This window comes from Hypanus sabinus (assembly GCF_030144855.1).
Source record: "Hypanus sabinus isolate sHypSab1 chromosome 5 unlocalized genomic scaffold, sHypSab1.hap1 SUPER_5_unloc_1, whole genome shotgun sequence".
Taxonomy (NCBI): domain Eukaryota; kingdom Metazoa; phylum Chordata; class Chondrichthyes; order Myliobatiformes; family Dasyatidae; genus Hypanus; species Hypanus sabinus.
In genome coordinates, this window is record NW_026778917.1 from 181691 (window position 1) to 200811 (window position 19121).

Consider the following 19121-nt stretch of genomic DNA (forward strand, 5'->3'; position numbering starts at 1 on the left):
GCCTCAATGACTATCATCCGGTAGCACTCACATCTACGGTGATGAAATGCTTTGAGAGCTTGGTCACGGCTAGAATCAACTCCTGTCTCAGCAAGGACCTCAACCCACTGCAGCTTGCCCATTGCCACAATAGGTCTACAGCAGATGCAATCTCATTGGCTCTCCTGGATCCCTTGGATCACAAGGCAATACAAATACTTGTGTCGGGATGTCAGCTATTAACACCACCATTCCTACAATCCTGATCGAAAGCTACAGGACCTGGGCCTCTGTCCCTCCCTCTCAATTAGATCCTCAACTTCTTAACCGGAAGACCACAATCCGTGCAGGTTGGAAGTAACATCTCCACCTTGCTGACAATTAACTCTGGTGCCACAGGAATGTGTGCTTAGTCCACTGCTCTACTCTCTCTACACCCTTGTCTTTGTGGTTAGGCATTGCTCAAACAGCATCTATGGTGATACAACCATTGTTGGCAAAATCTTGGGTGGTGTCAAAAGGCCTACAGGAGCGAGATATGCCAGTTAGTTGGGTGGTATCGCAGCAACAACCTGGCACTCAGTGTCAGCAAGATGGAAGTGTGATTGTGGACTTCAGGAACGGTAAGACAAGGGAGCACAGACCAATCCTCATGGAAGGATCAGAAGTAGAGAGAGTGAGCAATTTCAAGTTCCTTTCTGTGAACATCTCTGAGGATCTAACATATTGTTGCAGCCTTAAAGACAATAGACAGTGGCTATATTTCATTAGTTTGAGGAGATTTGCTTTGTCAACTAAAACAATCAAACTTCTACAAATATATCACGGAGTACATTCTGACAGGCTGCATGCTGAGGGGTGCTACTACACAAGATCGGAATAAGTTGCAGAAACTTGTACAGTTAGTCAATGGGCACCAGCCTCCGTAGTATCCAAGACGTCTTCAAGGAGCGGTGCCTTAGGATCCTCACCATGGGACATGCTTTCTTCTCACTGTTACCATCAGGAAGGAGGTACAGACACCTGACGACACACACTCAGGGATTCAGGAACGGCTTCTTCTCCTCTGCCACCCGATTTCTGTTTGCACATTGAACCCATGAACATCACCTTACTACATTTTTATTTCTGTAACTTTGCATTATTCTTTGTAACTTAGCTATTTAATAGACATATCTTTTTCTATCAGTCCTTTTTCTCTATTTGTCATGTATTTCATTGTATTGCTATCTTAAAAGTTAATGAATTTCACGACATTTGCCAGCAACGTTAAATCTGATTCTGATTTGGTTCAGGAGCTTGATAGTTGATGGGTAATAACTGTTCCTGAACCTGGTGGTTTGAGTCCTGAGGCTCCTGTATCTCCTCCCTGATGGCAGTAGCAAGAGGAGAGCATGGCCTGCACGGTGCGAGTCCCTGATAATGGAGTTCCCTTCCTGTTACAACACGCTCAATGGTGAGGACGGCTTTACCCATGTGGACTGGGCCATACTCACAACCTTTTGTCGGATTCTCCACACCAGGCTCTGATGCGGCCAGTCACTGTGCATTGATAGAAGTTTTAGCTGTCGTGCTGAATCTTCGCCCACTACTAAGGAAGTAGAGCCACTGCCGTGCTGTCTTCATAATTGCACCTGCGGCTGGGCGCAGGACAGGTCCTCCGAAATAATAACCCCAAGGAATTTAAAGTTGCTGACTCTCTCCACTCTGATCCCCCGATGAGGACTGGCTCACGGACCTCTGCTTTCCTCCTCCTGAAGTCTATAATCAGCTCCTTAGTCTTACTGACATTGCGTAAAAGATTGTCGTCGTGGCACCACTCAGCTAGATTTTCAATCGTCCTCCTTTATGCTGATGCGTCACCACCTTGAAATTTGGCCTGCGGTAGTGGTGCTGTCAGCAAACTTGAATATGGTGTTGGAGCTAAGCTCAGCCACGCAGTCATGGGTGTAAACCGAATCGAGCAGAGGGCTGAGCACACAGCCTTGTGATGCTCCTGTGCTGTGAAGATGTTACCAGTCCCGAGTGAGGAAGTCAGGGATCCAATTGCACAAGGAGGTGTTGAGGCCGAGGTCTTGAAGCTTCTTGTTTCTTAACGTAGCTCCAGCTGTGATCTAGCCTAAGTCAAAATTTCCCCTTTCATAGAGAAAGTGCCCCTTTAATATCCTTCAAAACTGATTTCACTGGTATTTTCCCATTCCCGCATGGTAGCACCTCCACCCCACCCCCTTCCCCATCAATAACAACCTTCAGCCCAGGCAGACATGTTTTTCACTCTTATCAACAATAGTGACTGTAGACGTGTACTCCCCTAACTTCCTCAAAACATTCTGAGGACTGGTTCTCTAGTGCTCTGAGCTAACAGCACTTCGTCTTATGGAGGGATCTCATTTCAAGAGAAAATCTGCAGACGCTCGAAAAGAGTAAACAGTCGACATTTCAGGCCAAGGCCCTTCAGCAGACTTGATGTCGGGTCTCATTCCGAAACGTCGACTGTACTCGTTTCCATAAACGCTGCCTGGCCTGCTGAGTTCCTCCAGCATTTTGTGTGTGGTGCAGCAAGCACATTTAACCCTTTCCTTATATTGTCTGTGCACCGGCTTTTGCCTCATCCCAAGCTGGCAAGTGTTCTACATAAGAACATAAGAAATGGGGGCAGGAGTTGGCCATCTGGCCAGTTGAGATGCTTCGCCATTCAATAAGATCGTGGCTGATCTGGCCATGGACTCATCTCCACCTACCTGTCTTTTCCTCATAACCCTTAATTCCTTACTAGTCAAAACTCTATCCAACCTTATCTTAAATGTCTTTACTGAGGCAGCCTCCACTGTTTCATTAGGCAGAAAATTCTGCAGATTCACCACTCCCTGGGAAAAGCAATTCCTCCTCATCTCGGTCCTAAATCTACTCCCTCAAATCTTGAGGCTGTGTACCCTAGTTCCCTCGTTCTAGTCTCACCTCCCAGTAGAAACAACATTCTTGCCTCTACCTTATCTATCCCTTTCATAATTTTATGTTTCTTTAAGATCTCCTCAATCTTCTGAATTCCAGTGAGTACAGTCCCAGGTGACTCAATCTCCTCTTAGTCTAACGCCCTCATCTCTGGAATCAACCTGGTGAACCTCCTCTGCACCGTCTCCAAAGCCTATCCTTATTCAAGTAACGAGACCAGAATTGCATGTAGTACTGCAGGTGCGGCCTCACCAGTACCCTGTACAGTTGCAGCATAACCTCCTTGCTCTTAAACTCAATCCCTCTAGTAATGGCCAACATCCCATTTGCCTTCTTGATAGCCTGTTGCACCTGCAAACCGACCTTTTGTGATTCATGCACAAGCATTCCCAAGTCTCTGCATGCTGCAATTTTTACCATTTAAATAATAATCTACTCTTTCATTATTCCTTCCAAAGTGGGTGACCTCACATTTGTACTCCATCTGCCAGGCTCTTGCCCACTCACTTAACCTATCTATATCTCTCTGCAGACTCTCCGATTCACCTGCACAATTTGCTTTCCCGCTCAATCAAGGGATATGGGGACAAGGCAGGGACTGGGTATTGATAGTGAATGATCAGCCATGATCTCAGAATGGCGGTGCAGACTCGAGGGGCCAAATGGTCTACTTCTGCACCTATTGTCTATTGTCAATTTAGTATCAGCAAACTTAGATACACTATACTCAGCTCGCCGCAGGAAAGATATCGACAAATTTAAAAGAGTACAGAGAAAATTTACACAAAATTGATGTTTGTGTCAGGTTAAAGGCTACCCAAATGGGATATAAGGTGTTGCTCTTCCAACCGGAGTGTGGCCTCATTGTAGTTGCAGAGGAGGCAATGGACAGGCACATAGAATGGGAACTTGAAATGGGTGACCAACACCCCCCCCCCCACCTTATTGTGGCATCTTCCCTCTTCCTTTCCTGTCCTGATGAAGGATCTCAGCCTGAAATGTTGACTGTTTATTCCCCTCCATAGATGCTGCGTGACCTGCTGAGTTCCTTTGTGTGTGTTATTTAGGATGTCCATTATCTGCAGAATCTCTTGTTTATTGAGGGTCTGATGCTGTGTGTTACCTACATGACACTCTCTTTCCTTTTCCAAACAGGACCCGGAGAAAGGGCCAACACCATCATTCCAGCCCTTCCAGCGCAGTGTCTCTGCCGATGACGACAACCTGGAGGTAAGTCCATGAGCTGTCCTGTTGATTTTGTTAAGGTGGAGGGGCTGGGCAGCGTACGTGTCCAATTCCATTCGTGCGTGCCTTGGGTAATGTGGCAGCCACAAAAGCATTCTCCTGCCTTGCTGCTGACATTCGCCTCTCTTGCTTTCCTCAGGTCTCCAAGCGACCACAGCGGAAGTCTCTCTACGAAAGGTACAAAGCTCGTTTCCTCCTCCAAAGATCTGAGTTGCAGAGCGTACAGCACAGAAACAGGCCCTTCAGCTCAACTGAAAGTTATTCTGATTAGTCCCATCAACCTGCACCTGCCTTCCATACCCATCACAACCATGTGCCCGTACAAATTCCTCTTAATGTTGAAATGGACCCCACACCCACCACTTCCACACTCTCCCCACCCTCTGAGTGAAGCAGTTCCCCTTAAACATTTCACCTTTCACCCTTAACCCATGATCTGTAGTTCTACTCTCACCCAACCTGCATTCACCCTGTCTGTACTACTTATGATTTTGTATACCTCTATCAAATCTCCTCTCAACCTTAACAATCAACTCTTAACACGCTTACTGGCCTATAATTTACTTTTTTTCTGCCTCCTTCCCTTGAAGAGTGGAGTAACATTTGCAGTTTTCCAGTCCCCCTGAATCCCAAAGCCTAGTGTTTCTTGAAAGATCATTACCAATGCCTCCACAATCTCTTCGGCCACCTCTTTCATCTCCCCAAGCACCTCCCTAGTGATACCAACTGCACTCACTTCTGCCCCCTGACATTCACGAACTTCCAGCACATGCTAGTGTCTTCCATAGTGAAGACATGCAAAATACTTGTTCAGTGTGTCTGCCATTTCCTTGTCCCCATTACTTCCTCTTCAGCATCATTTTCCTGTGGACTGATATCTGCTCTCGCCTCTTTTACTCTTTATATATTTGAAAGAACTTTTGATGTCCTCTTTGATATTATTGGCTATCTTGCCTTCGTATTTCATCATTCCCTCCTTATGACTTTTTCAGTTGGCTTCTGTTGGATTTTAAAAGTTTCCCAATCCTCTAACTTCCCACTAATTTTTGCTCTATTATATGCCCTCTCTTTTGCTTTTGTGTTGTTTTTGACTTCCCTTGTCAGCCACTCATCCTGGCTTTATAATACTTCTCTGGGGCATATCTATCCTACGCCTTCCAATTTTCAACCAGAAACTCTTGCCATGACTACTCTGCTGTTGTCCCTGCCAGTCAACTTTGGCCAACTCCTCTCTCGTGGCTTTAATCCACTCTGATAATGACAGGCCTGACTTTAGCTTTTCCCTCTAAAATTGCAGGCTGAAGTCTATCATATGATCACTGCCTCCCAAGGGTTCCTTTACCTTAAGCTCCCAATCAAATCCAGTTCATTATTGCCTTCCCCCTAGTGGGCTCAAACATAAGCTGCTCTAAAAAGCCATCTGGGGATCCAGCACCAACCCGATGTTCCCAATCCACCTGCGTACTGAAATCCCCCATGACTGTTGTAGATAGGTTTTTACACAGTAAGGTTATGGGGAAAAGGCAGGTAGATGGAGCTGAGTTTACGGACAGATCAACCATGTTCTTATTGAATGGCGGGGCAGTTCAATGGGCCGGATGGCCGACTCCTGCTCCTATTTCTTATGTTCTTGTTATATAACATTGCTCTTTTGACAGGCATTTTCTGTCTCCCGTCGTAATTTGTAGCCCACACCCTGGATACCGTACAGAGGCCTGTATGTAATTCCCATCAGGGTCTTTTTACCCTTGCAGTTTCTTAACTCTACCCACAACAATTTTATATCTTCTGATCCTGTGTCACCTCTTTCTAAGAATTTGATCGCAGTTGTTTTTTACCAACGCTCCCTCAGCCTATCCTTCCGATACAATGTGTATCCTTGATCTTTCAGCCACAATTCTTGTGATGCCCACAATGTCACATCCACCAGTCTCGAACTGTGCTATAAGATTATCTATATTATTCCATATACTAACTGCATTCACGTATAACGTCTTCAGTCCTGTATTTGTCACCCTTTGGGATTTTGTCCCTATGTTACACTGACTGCATTTTTGCCTACTTTGCCATTATCTGCGTGTCCTTCCTGACAGTCTCGCTGCATACTGCATCAAGTTGTATACCAACTGCCCATCCTAACACTCTAGTTCCCATCCCCCTGCCAGTTCAGTTTAAACCCACCCCTAACGCTCCAGCAAACCTGCCCGTAAGGATATTCGTTCCCCTTGGGTTTGGGTATAACCTGTACTTTTGGTACAGGTCATACCTTCCACAGAAGAGATCTCAATAATCTAGAAATCTGACATCAGTCCCTTGGCCACACATTTATCTGACAAATCATCCTATTCTTGTCCTCACTGACACTAATCCAGAGATTACTACCCCAGAGGTCCTGCTTTTCAGCTTTCAATCTCACTCCTCTTCAGGCATCCTCCCTTTTCCCATGTCATTGGTGCTGGTATGTACACACTTCCGGCTGCTTCCCCTCCCCTTTCAGAGAGCAGTGGAGCCTCATCAGCCTGGCATGTGCTGTCTCTCGGAAGGCAGTACTTCCGAGTCAGGGTGGTGTGGGGCTTGGAGGGGAGGTTGGAGGTGACAGTGCCGGTGCATCTGCTGCCTTCATCATTCATGGTGTGAGAGCCGTCCTGTTGGAGGAGCCTTAGCGAATAACTGCAATGTATTTTGTGTAAGGTGCACACGTAGTGTGTGGTACTGGGGCTGGGATTTGTGGTGGTGTCAGTCCAGGCTTTCAAGTAGATGTGACTTTTATCCTGCTGTGATGCCTGGGCATATCTTGTGAAGGTCGGCATGGGGCTGCACTGGTTAGTGTTACACCATTCCACCGACCCACATTCAGCGCTGCCGCTGCCTCTCTTTGTGACTGCGTGGGTTTCCTCCCTCTTTTGAAAGACGTACAGGAGAGGGTTGGTAGGTTGTGGGCATGCAATGTTGGCACCAGAAGTGCGGCGAGACATGCTGGCAATGTTTCCTTGAATTTGTAACGACCTGTATATGAAAAACTCTTGTGCTGTGTTGCCCAGTGGCAGCCACACACACGCTCTGAATTTACAAGTGGAAGTAAACCTGAAGCTGTTCTAAGGATAATAATCCATTCCGCTTTAAATAAGCCAGCAGTTCATTTGCACTTCACAACCTTTGCTTCTTTGGACCAGTGTAAATCAGCTGGATCGAAAACCTGCAGACCAATCATCATGAACTCCACATTGCCAACACTGTCTGCATCAGAAACCAGAAAAGGAAATGTGATTGTGTGTGTGATACTTAACGTGCTGAGGGTACAGGGTCAGTTTAAATGCCTTTGTGCGGGTATGGATGCACACACCCTAGAGGGAACATTGCTGGCTGGCTGGCTGCCCCAGCACTTCCTCGGACTGTTGGTCATTGATGTTAGTTCGGATGTACTGTACGTGTGACAGTTAATCTGTAACTCTTTGGTGTAACACAGCTACATATCCTGGGTTACGTTAAGTTTCACAGTGCAGGAATCTCCATGGCAATGAAGTGTTTTTGGAAGGTGTGGACGAACTATTGGATTAACATGAGGGTTCGACGTTCTCACCACAGCTTTGTCAGCTCCAGTGAGCGGATCAGAGACACAGAGAGAGAGCGGGACGACGAGCGAGACTCAGGGAAGGAGATGGATTGTGACAGCTACAAAGAGACTGAGCGAGACATCGAGCGCGGGAGGGATCGTGACAGAGGCCGTGACAGGGACCGAGATCGGGATCGCGACAGGGAAAGAGACCGGGAAAGGGACAGAGACCGGGATCGCGACCGGGACAGGGATCGGGATCGTGGAAGGGACAGGGACCGAGACAGAGACCGGGATCGGGACAGGGATCGCGACGGCCCTTACAGAAGTAAGCAAGCTTTCTTTGTTCCTCTGTCAGGTAACACAGAGAAGATGGGGAGTCAGCCATTAGATGTGCTGTGCTGTTCACCAAGATTAAGGTCCAGATCATCCCAGCAGGTTCTGTCAAATCTCAGCCTAGATTTCAAACGTTCAATTATCAAAAGGTACAATTCCCAGATTTCTGCCGGATCTCAGGATTCCCCAAAGTCCATTGCCTGAGGCCGAGGGAATGACCCAGATTCGGGGAAGGAATTGGAAAGCATCATACTCTCACAGGGGTTCGTGTGTGCTAAGGAATAGGGTGCGGCGGGGTGTCCCAAGGGTAGGGGGAGGGTGGGACCGGGGTTCGCTTGTCCTCAGGAATGGAGACGAGGTGGGGCAGGAGTTTGGGTGTCCTGAGGAAAGGAGTGGGATGGAGGGTGGGGGGGAATGGGTGTTTTCAGGGGAAGGGACCATGGTTCGAGCTGTCGAACAGTACCCAGAGGGGTTGGAGGGTGAGATGGGGCAGGTGTCTGAGTTGCAGAATTCAGTGTCTGGGTGCTAGAAGGGTTTCAGACACTCTCCCTCTTCTGCCTGACTCACCTGCAGGGTCCGATTCCTTTCGCGCCCCACGCAAGGGCAACACGATCTATGTGCACGGCGTGGGGATGACCGAGGAGATGCTGAGGGATTCCTTCTCACGTTTCGGCACCATCGTCAACCTGACCACCGACAGCCCCAAGAAGTGAGTGTTGCTTCTGTCTGCTGCCTTTCCTCCTTCGCTTGCTTGTTAGACCTGCTCCACCACTAAACTTTCTCTGGATTCCCCTCCAACCCTCGCACTGTTCCCGCGGTCCCTGGTTTCCATGCAGAGGTCTCTCTACTGATGTGTGTCTCTTTACCTTGCACAGCTGTGCCTTTGTGACCTTCGAGACAATGGAGTCTGCTGACCAGGCCATCACTGAGGTAAGGAGAACAGAGAGCTACCACCCCCAGGGAGTGGAGACATAGGAGCAGAATTAGGCCATTCAGCCCATCAAGTGCTCTGCCATTCCACATTGGTTGATTTATTAACTCTCTCAACCCCATTCTCCTGTCTTCTTGTAATCTTTGACGCCCTGATTAATCAAGAACCTATCAACCTCCACTTCAAATACACCCAATCACTTGGCCTCCACAGCCGTCTGTCAAAATGAGTTCCACAGATTCACCACCTTCTGGCTAAAAAAAATCCTTCACATCTCTATTGTAAAAGAATGTTCTTCTGTTCTGAGGCTGAGCCCTCCGTAGGAAACGTTTCTCCGTGTCCACTCTATCTAGGCCTTTCAGTATTCAATATGGTCCAGTAAGATCCCTGTTCATTTTCTAAGCTCCAGCGAGTACAGGCCCAGAGCCATCAAATGCTCCTGATATATCAACTCTTTCATTCCCACGATCATTCTCTTGAACTTCCTGTGCAATCTCTCCAATGCTAGCACATCCTTCCTTAGATACAGGGCCCCTGTGCAATCTCTCCAATGCTAGCACATCCTTCCTTAGATACAGGGCCCCTGTGCAATCTCTCCAATGCTAGCACATCCTTCCTTAGATACAGAGTCCCTGTGCAATCTCTCCAATGCTAGCACATCCTTCCTTAGATACAGGGCCCCTGTGCAATCTCTCCAATGCTAGCACATCCTTCCTTAGATACAGGGCCCCTGTGCAATCTCTCCAATGCTAGCACATCCTTCCTTAGATACAGGGCCCCTGTGCAATCTCTCCAATGCTAGCACATCCTTCCTTAGATACAGGGCCCCTGTGCAATCTCTCCAATGCTAGCACATCCTTCCTTAGATACAGGGCCCCTGTGCAATCTCTCCAATGCTAGCACATCCTTCCTTAGATACAGAGCCCCTGTGCAATCTCTCCAATGCTAGCACAGGGCCCAAAACTGCCTGCAACAATCCAAGTGTAGTCTGACCAATTTTTTGAAAAGCCTTAGCATTACGTCCTATTCTAGACCTGTCGTAATGAATGCAAACATTGTGTTCACCTTCCCCACCACGACTCAACCTGCAAGTGAACCTTCAGGGCTCCCAAGTCACTCTGCACCTCAGGTTTCTGAATTCACTCTGCTATTAAAATCTAATATTGTAGCAGGTTACTATTCAAATACTGGCATGTACACCAGGTCTGCGAGGATTTCAAAACATAGAATCCATCGTCCAGTGTTCTTGCAACCCATCTATAGACAATAGACAATAGGTGCAGAAGTAGACCATTCGGCCCTTGGAGCCTGCACCGCCATTCTGATCATCTACTATCAATACCCGGTTCCTGCCTTGTCCCCTTATCCCTTGATTCCCCTATCCATAAGGTACCTATCTAGCTCCTTCTTGAAAGCATTCAGAGAATTGGCCTCCACTACCTTCCGAGGCAGTGCATTCCAGACCCCCACAGCTCTCTGGGAGAAGAAGTTTTTCCTTAACTCTGTCCTAAATGACCTACCCCTTATTCTCAAACCATGCCCTCTGGTACTGGACTCTCCCAGCATCTGGAACATATTTCCTGCCTCTATCTTGTCCAATCCCTTAATAATCTTATGTGTTTCAATCAGATCCCCTCTCGATCTCCTTAATTCCAGCGTGTACAAGCCCAGTTTCTCTAACCTCTCTGCGTAAGACAGTCCAGACATCCCAGGAATTAACCTCGTGAATCTATGCTGCACTTCCTTTACAGCCAGGATGTCCTTCCTTAACCCTGGAGACCAAAACTGTACACAATACTCCAGGTGTGGTCTCACCAGGGCCCTGTACAAATGCAAAAGGACATCCTTGCTCTTGTACTCAATTCCCCTTGTAATAAAGGCCAACATTCCATTTGCCTTCTTCACTGCCTGCTGCACTTGTTCATTCACCTTCAGTGACTGATGAACTAGGACTCCTAGGTCTCTTTGTATTTCTCCCTTACCTAACTCTACACCGTTCAGATAATAATCTGCCTTCCTGTTCTTACTCCCAAAGTGGATAACCTCACACTTATTCACATTAAACGTCATCTGCCAAGTATCTGCCCACTCACCCAGCCTATCCAAGTCACCCTGAATTCTCCTAACATCCTCATCACGTGTCACACTGCCACCCAGCTTAGTATCATCAGCAAATTTGCTGATGTTATTCTCAATGCCTTCATCTAAATCGTTGACGTAAATTGTAAACAGCTATGGTACCAATACCGAGCCCTGTGGCACCCCACTAGTCACCACCTGCCATTCCGAGAAACACCCATTCCCGCTACCCTTTGCTTTCTATCTGCCAACCAGTTTTCTATCCATGTCAATGTCTTCCCCCCGATGCCCTGAACTTTGATTTCACCCACCAGTCTCCTATGTGGGACCTTATTAAATGCCTTCTGAAAATCGAGGTACACTACATCCACTGGATCTCCCCCATCTAACTTCCTGGTTACATCCTCGAAAAACTCCAATAGATTAGTCAAGCATGATTTACCCTTGGTAAATCCATGCTGGCTCGGCCCAATCCTATCACTGCTATCTAGATATGCCACTATTTCATCCTTAATAATGGACTCCAGCATCTTCCCCACCACTGATGTCAGGCTGACAGGTCGATAGTTCTCCGTTTTCTCCCTCCCTCCTTTCTTAAAAAGTGGGATAACATTAGCCATTCTTCAATCCTCAGGAACTGATCCTGAATCTAAGGAACATTGGAAAATGATTACCAATGCATCTGCAATTTCCAGGGCCACCTCCTTTACTACCCTAGGATGCAGAGCATCTGGACCTGGGGATTTGTCAGCCTTCAGTCCCATCAGTCTTCTCATCACCATTTCCTTCCTAATGTCAATCTGTTTCATTTCCTCTGTTACCGTATGTTGTTGACCTATCCATACATCTGGGAGATTGCTTGTGTCTTCCTTAGTGAAAACAGATCTAAAGTACTCATTAAATTCTTCTGCCATTTCTCAGTTTCCCGTAACAATTTCACCCAATTCATTCTTCAAGGGCCCAACATTGTTCTTAACTATCTTCTTTCTCTTCACATACCTAAAAAGTTTTTGCTATCTTCCTTTATATTGCTGGCTAGCTTGCATTCGTACCTCATTTTTTTCTCCCCGTATTGCCTTTTTAGTTAAGTTCTGTTGTTCCTTAAAAACTTCCCAATCATCTGTCCTCCCACTCACCTTAGCTCTGTCATTCTTGCTTTTTTTTAATGCTATGCAATCTCTGACTTCCTTTGTCAACCACTGTGTCCCCTTTCCCCCTTCCTTCTCTGGGGGAATGAACTGATTTTGCACCTTGTGCAAGAATACCTGCCATTGCTGTTCCACTGTCTTTTCTGCTAGGCTATCCGTCCAGTCAACTTTAGCCAGCTCCTCCCTCATGGCGCCATAGTTTCCCCGTTCAACTGCAACACTGACACCTCCGAGCTGCCCTTATCCTTCTCAAATTGCAGATAAAAACTTATCATATTATGGTCACTACCTCCTGATGGCTCCTTTACTGCAAGATCGCTTATCAAATCCTGTTCATTACATAACACTAAATCCAGAATAGTCTTGTCCCTGGTCGGCTCTCGTACAAGCTGTTCCAAGAATGCATCCCATAGGCATTCTACAAGCTCCCTATCCTGTGGACCAGCACCAACCTGATTCTCCCAGTTCACCTGCATGTTGAAATCCCCCATAACTGCTGCAACATTACCTTTGCCACATGCCAATGTTAACTCCCTGTTCAACTTGCACCCAATATCCATGCTACTGTTTGGTGGCCTGTAGACAACACCCATTAGGGTCCTTTTGCCCTTACTGTTCCTCAGTTCTATCCACACAGACTCCACTTCTCCTGACCCTATGTCCCCCCTTGCAAAGGACTGAATCTCATTCCTCACCAACAGGGCCACCCCACCCACTCTGCCCACATTTCTGTCCCTACGATAGCACGTATACCCTTGTACATTCATTTCCCAGGTCTGATCTCCCTGCAGCCATGTCTTCGTTATCCTAACAACATCACAGTTACCCATTCGCACCTGGGCTTCAAGCTCATCCACCTTATTTCTGACACTTCGTGCATTCAGATATAGAATTTTTAGCCCATTTCTCCTCTCTCTGTTTGAATCGCTGCCTATTGTGCTTAACCCAGCTCCCCGAACTCCCATCGGGCTATACGCCCCTAGAATTTTGTTGTCCTTCCTAAATTTACTTATTCTTTCAACACATTTAACTCCATGTTCCATCAGACCATCCCTCTGTACATGTGTCCTCCCTATTACTTGTTCCGCCCGCCTCACCTTTCTCTACTACACACTTAATATTCCAGAACCCTGTAGTCCCCACCTGTCCTTTATTCTTCCTCTCGCTATCCTCTCTCGCATTCTGGATCCCTGCCCCCTGCAAATTTAGTTTAAACCCCCCCCCCCCCCAAGAAGCACTAGCAAACTTCCCTGCAGAAATGTCCCTTCAGAACAGATCCCACCGTCCCTGGAACAAAGCCCAATTATCTACAAATCTGAAGCCCTCCCTCCTGCACCATCCTCTCAGCCACGTATTAATCTCTATAATCTTTCTGTTCCTTGCCTCACTCGCACGTGGCACAGGTAGCAATCCTGAGATTGTTACCCTGGAGGCCCTGCTCTTCAGCTTCACACCTAACTCCCTGAACTCACTACGCAGGACACCCTCACTCATCCTACCCATGTCGTTGGTCCCTACATGGACCACAACATCTGGATTCTTGCCCTCCCTCTAGAGAATAACCTACACCCAATCTGAGATGTCTCCGACCCCGGCACCAGGGAGGCAACATACAATCTGAGACTCCCGATCTTCCCCACAAAATCTCCTATCCGCCCCCCTGACTATAGAATCCCCTATCACTACCGCTCTCTTCTCTTCCCTCTTCCCCTTCCTGGTCGAGGGCCCAACCTCAGTGCCAGATACAGGACCACTGCAACTTGTTCCTGGTAGGTCATCCCCACCAACAGTATCCAAAACGGTATACTTATTTTTGATGGGAACGGCCTCAGGGGTGCTCTGCTCTCTCTGCTCCCCCTGCCTCTCTTGACTGTCACCCATTTGCCTACCTCCTGTCTTTTTGGTGTGACTACCTCCCGATAACTCTTATCTATCTCTGCCTCTGCCTCCCGAATGATCCGTAGTTCATCCAGCTCCAGCTCCAACTCCCTAACTCAGTCTGATAGGAGCTGCAGCTGGACGCACCTTTTGCAGGTGTGGTCATCAGGGACAACTGTGTTGACCCTGACTTCCCACATACTGCATACGGAGCACACCATTGCTCTAACTGTCTCCCCCATACCTGATCCCAGATTAGTCAGAATAAATGAAAAACAGGCTTCTTGCCGAAGTCCTCTTGCGCCGAAGCCCACTGAGCCAAAGCCCAGCACTCTGCTCCTGCGCACTGACGTCAGCTGCGCTTGCGAAGCTTTACCTTCCTCCTCAGGTACTCTCCAGGTAGGTCCGAGGGTCTCGGCCTATCTACAACGGCTGATCCTGCGATCTCCAGTCGTCTGTCGATCACGAGCACTCCTTACTCCCGCTCCGCTGCCCGCACAGACGCTGGTCAGCAAGTGTGAGGTGTTTCCTGTGAAAGCATCTCCCTCATCTTGGGTTGTTTAAAAACAGAATTCACTGCTTCATTTGCCAGTAATGATAATAGTGATGTATCTGTTTATTTTGGGGAAGGGGGATGGGTAGCACTGCATGCCGCATGCCAAGGAAACTTTCTGCATGTGCCATCTTGGTTCGGCACTTGCCACAGGTTCACTGCCTTTCAATCAGAATCACTGGTCATGAAATTTGTTGTTTTGCAGCAACAGTAGAGAGCAATACATAAAAATTACTATACAGTCAGAATATATACATATCAAATCCATAGTACCTTAATAGTGCTTAATAGTGTGGTCACTTCACACACTTGATCTCTTCAACCACTTTCATTTACAATGAGAAATAGAGCAAACTAGTGAGGTAACAATGCCTTTAGCTAACGAGGAGAATGCATGTCTACGAGGGTGAGGCTCCTTCATGGTGGATGCCTCCTTCTTGAGGAATTGCCCCTGGAAGAAGCCCTTGATGCTAGAGGCATGATGGAGCCAGCTGAGTTTACGATCTGTGCGTTGGAGCCTCTGCACCAGACGGTGATGTAACCAGTCAGAATCCTCTCCACGGTACATCTGTAGAAACTTTGTGACGTACAGATTCTCCTCGTGAAATAAGCCACTGTCATGCCTTCTTTGTAATTGCATCAATGTGTTGGGTGGGCCCAGGGTAGATCTTCAGAAATGGAAGCTGAAGCTGATCTCCCTGGCCATGGGACTGGAAAGGAAAGGGGGGAGATGCCATGATAGGAAGGTGGGAAAGAGCTCAGCCTGAATGAAGCATCAACTTTTATTTGTTTCTGTAGATGCTGCCTAATCTGCTGAGTTCCTCGAGCACTTTGTGTGTGTTGCTTTGGATTTCTGTGTCTGAATGCCCTCTCTCCTCCCTCCTCCCTCCCCACAGATGAACAGTAGCATGGTGGGTTCAGTCTACCTAAAGGTGATGATCGCCCGCAAGCAGCTGATGCTGGAAACGGCCACGCGTAAATCTGTCTGGGGGAGCCTGGGTAAGTGGAATCCCTGATGTGCTGCCACTGCCGAGCCAGGGGCTGGGCTGTGCAGGGAGTCAGGGAGGATGGGGCAGGGTGAGGAGGGTGGCCAGTGATCGTTTGAGGGAGTTGGGAGCAGATCTACAGGTGGGAGAGAGACAGGACTCTCGGTAGTGAGGGGTGGGTGCTGTCACTAACAACTGGTGATACGTGGCCCATCTAGTCCATGCCGATCTGTTATGCTGCCAGTGACGGTGGATTCAGAATGTGCTCGGAGGGTGGAACAAGCTGCCAGCAGAAGTGGAAGTAATATTTAAGAGAAGTTTGGATAAGTACGTGGACGGGAGGGGTATGGAAGGCTGTGGTCCAAGTGCAGGTCGACAGGACTAGGCAGGTTCGGCTCAGAAGGGCTTGTTTCTGTGCTTCAGTACTCTATGACTGATCAATGACATAGGAGCAGAATTTGACCATTCAGCCCATCGAGTCTTGTCTGCCATTCTATCACGGCTGATTTATTTTCCTTCTCACCGTCGCCCTAACTAATCAAAAACCTGTCAGCCTCTACTTTAAACGAACCCAATGACTTGGTCTCCACAGCCACCTGTGGCAATGATTCACCGCCCTCTGCCTAAAGAAATTCCTCCTCATCTCTGTTCTAAATGGATGTCCGTCATTCCACCGAGATGTAACACTGAGCGTCATAGGAAGTCATTCCTGCCTGTGGCCATCAAACTTTACAACTCCTCCCTCGGAGTGTCAGACACCCTGAGCCAATAGGCTGGTCCTGGACTTATTTCCACTTGGCATGATTAACTTATTATTTAATGATTTATGGTTTTATATTGCTTCTTCACTATATTATATTCTTCACTATTCTTGGTTGGTGCGACTGTAACGAAACCCAGTTTCCCTCGGGATCAATAAGGTCTGTCTGTCTCTATTCTGAGTCCACACTCCCTGTTCCCCCTCGTGTTATTTGGGCTCCTTTCTCTGGGACGCTGGATCTGGTGGTCGTTAGGTCAGCTGGGGATTTGGGGGAGGTGGGATTTCCCGGAGGTGAGGAGTGGAGGGGTTAGGGATGATACTGAGGAGGGAGGCACATCCACGTGTTGTAAGCAGTGCCTCTGGTCTTGTCCCCACAGCGGTGCAGAACAGTGCCAAGGGCTCCCACCGGGACAAGCGGAGCCAGGTGGTTTATAATGAGGACTACCTGGCATAGGCAGCCTCGGACAGACAGCTGAAGGAAGAAACACCTCAAAGCCTGGACAAAGAAGTGACCCGGTGTGCTGGAAGGGACCGTCAGACAGGCCCCTCTCCTGCTGTTACAGACATTCCAGTTGAAACATTATTCGCTCCCACCTCCCCGAGACACCTCTGCACCACTCCTCCCACCACCCATGTTCACCCTGGTTTACCCCTCCGCCTTCCCTCCTCCTCCACCCTCCCACCTCCTCCTCCTCCCCTCCCCCTCCACTCTTCCTCCCCTTCTACCTCCTTCCCCTCCACCCTCACACCTCCTACCCCCACCCCTGTCGTGCATTCCAGCATTGTTGCTGGGCTCTTGATCAAGGTGGGTCTAGTGGGGCTCAAACCCTTACCCTCTCCAAACCTTGGGGCTACCCTTGGGGGCCCCAGCATCTCGTTGTCCAAAGGGGCAGGATATGTGGGAGGTTCGATTTGCCCCAAACTACACTGGTGTCACTCCCACCCCCCTCTCCCTGAACGGGTTCCCAGCATCTCATCGTGGACAATTGAATTGTTTATCCCCCGGCCCCAGAATGGCCAACTGTAAATAAAACGCTTTTGTGTTAAATAAATTAACAGTCCAAATGCCCTGCTTGGCGTTGTGTATGTTACAGCGCACTCACCGGTCTGGCGGTTAACGTAATACTTTACAGCGCCAGCAATGGCGGTTCAGTCTCCGCCACCGCCATACGGAGTTTGTCCGTTCTCACCGTGACCGTGAGGGCTTTCCTGCGGGTTCCGAACACACTCCAGCAACGTATGAGTTAGTGTTAGTAAGTTGTGGGGATGCTGGAGGCTTGGCGAATTTTGCAGGCTGATTGTTGATGTAAATGATGCATTTCACTGTGTGTGTCGACACGTGACAAAAATAATCTATCTGATCTAGCTCTGTAATGTTTGACGCGGAGAGAGAGAGAGACAGACACAGAGATATCTCCCTCCCTCCATCGATGATTGCTGACAAGGTAATGCAATTGCATTCATAGTAACACTACCACACCATGCAGACGTACAGTTAGGATTAGTGAACTGTGGGCGTGCTGTGTTGATGTCAAGCACAATGACACTTGTGGGTTGCCCTGTGTTGGTTGTCGACATAAACAACGTATTTCACTGTGTATTTCAATGTCTTCTTAAGCCCATCACCCCAACTGGGGCCTGGGCCTCCGACAGAGTCCTCGGTCCTGGGCGGAAGGTGATCCGCTCTGTGGCTTCTGCTTTCACCACACAACTTCATACATCGAGGCGATGATCCTTCCTCTCCCAGGGATGAGGTCTGTAGGCATCTCTGTAGCTCAGGGCTTTTACAAAATGGGGTTCCTAGCCCCCATGCCCAACCCTCCTCCCTTTGAAGCCTGGCTTCCAACAGCCATGGCAGAATTGTTGCCGTACACATGACAAATAACGCTGAGGGGAATCTGCCGGCGGTGGTGTTTCTCCTTCCTGTTGGGAGGGGTTTGTGAGAGACCTCTGGAGTAACAACAACTTTATTCGTAGAGCACTTTTCATACACATGATGTAGTTCAGAGCTTTACAGTGGGATAAAACCACAAATATGAAAATAAAATCAAAATCAAAATAAAAATAGACATGAAAATAGAAGACAGATGCTCATTAAAAACAAGGTTAAATAAATAGTTTGTGGGTTGATGTTTAAAAGTGTCAACTGAGTCTGCGTCCCTTAGTTTTAGATACTGAATTTTAGGGTGCAGTTCAAACAAGCTGCCCTGCCAGTTAACTTTTGTGCTGGAAGACAGCCTGAGAGCTCAACCAGGGTTATCAAATGAAAATGATTCTGTGATGTACTCAGTCCCAGATCATTGAGAGCTTCAAAATCAAGTAAGGGAACTTTAGGAGTGACAGCACTGTGTTTTGTAGTTTGCATACACACCACAGCCTCTGCGTGCCAATGGAGGGTGGGTGGGGGACTGCGTTATCTTGGTCACATTCCGCCACTTGAGATGTGCTGGAGCTGCCCTCGCCCTGCACACCTCTCACTTGTACCTTAGACTGTCCGGAGGTGAGTATTCTCGGCTTCTGACCATCCTTTACCTAGACACACAACACACAAACATCCCATAATCCGCCCCTACTTGGACCAGAGCTCTGCACACCCCTCCCAACAGCGTGTGTATCCAAGCTTCTGTTAGGTGTTGGAATTGAACCCGCATCTGCTCGTTCCACTCTCTCACCACCCTCCGAGTAAAGAAGATCCCCCTCACATTCACCTTAAGCATTTCA

General features: G+C 48.0%; 1 protein-coding gene across 1 annotated transcript in view; it reads left to right on the forward strand.

The window, feature by feature from the left end:
• Positions 1–17465, forward strand: part of nelfe (negative elongation factor complex member E) — a 35305-nt gene extending 17840 nt beyond the window's left edge. The window contains exons 4-10 of the mRNA XM_059957484.1: positions 4087–4161; positions 4316–4353; positions 7762–8057; positions 8639–8774; positions 8941–8995; positions 15551–15653; positions 16778–17465. Of these exons, the coding sequence (XP_059813467.1) occupies positions 4087–4161; positions 4316–4353; positions 7762–8057; positions 8639–8774; positions 8941–8995; positions 15551–15653; positions 16778–16854 (780 nt within the window). The 3' untranslated portion in view covers positions 16855–17465. The remainder of the gene's footprint in view (positions 1–4086; positions 4162–4315; positions 4354–7761; positions 8058–8638; positions 8775–8940; positions 8996–15550; positions 15654–16777) is intronic.
• The last annotated feature ends 1656 nt before the right edge of the window (positions 17466–19121 follow it).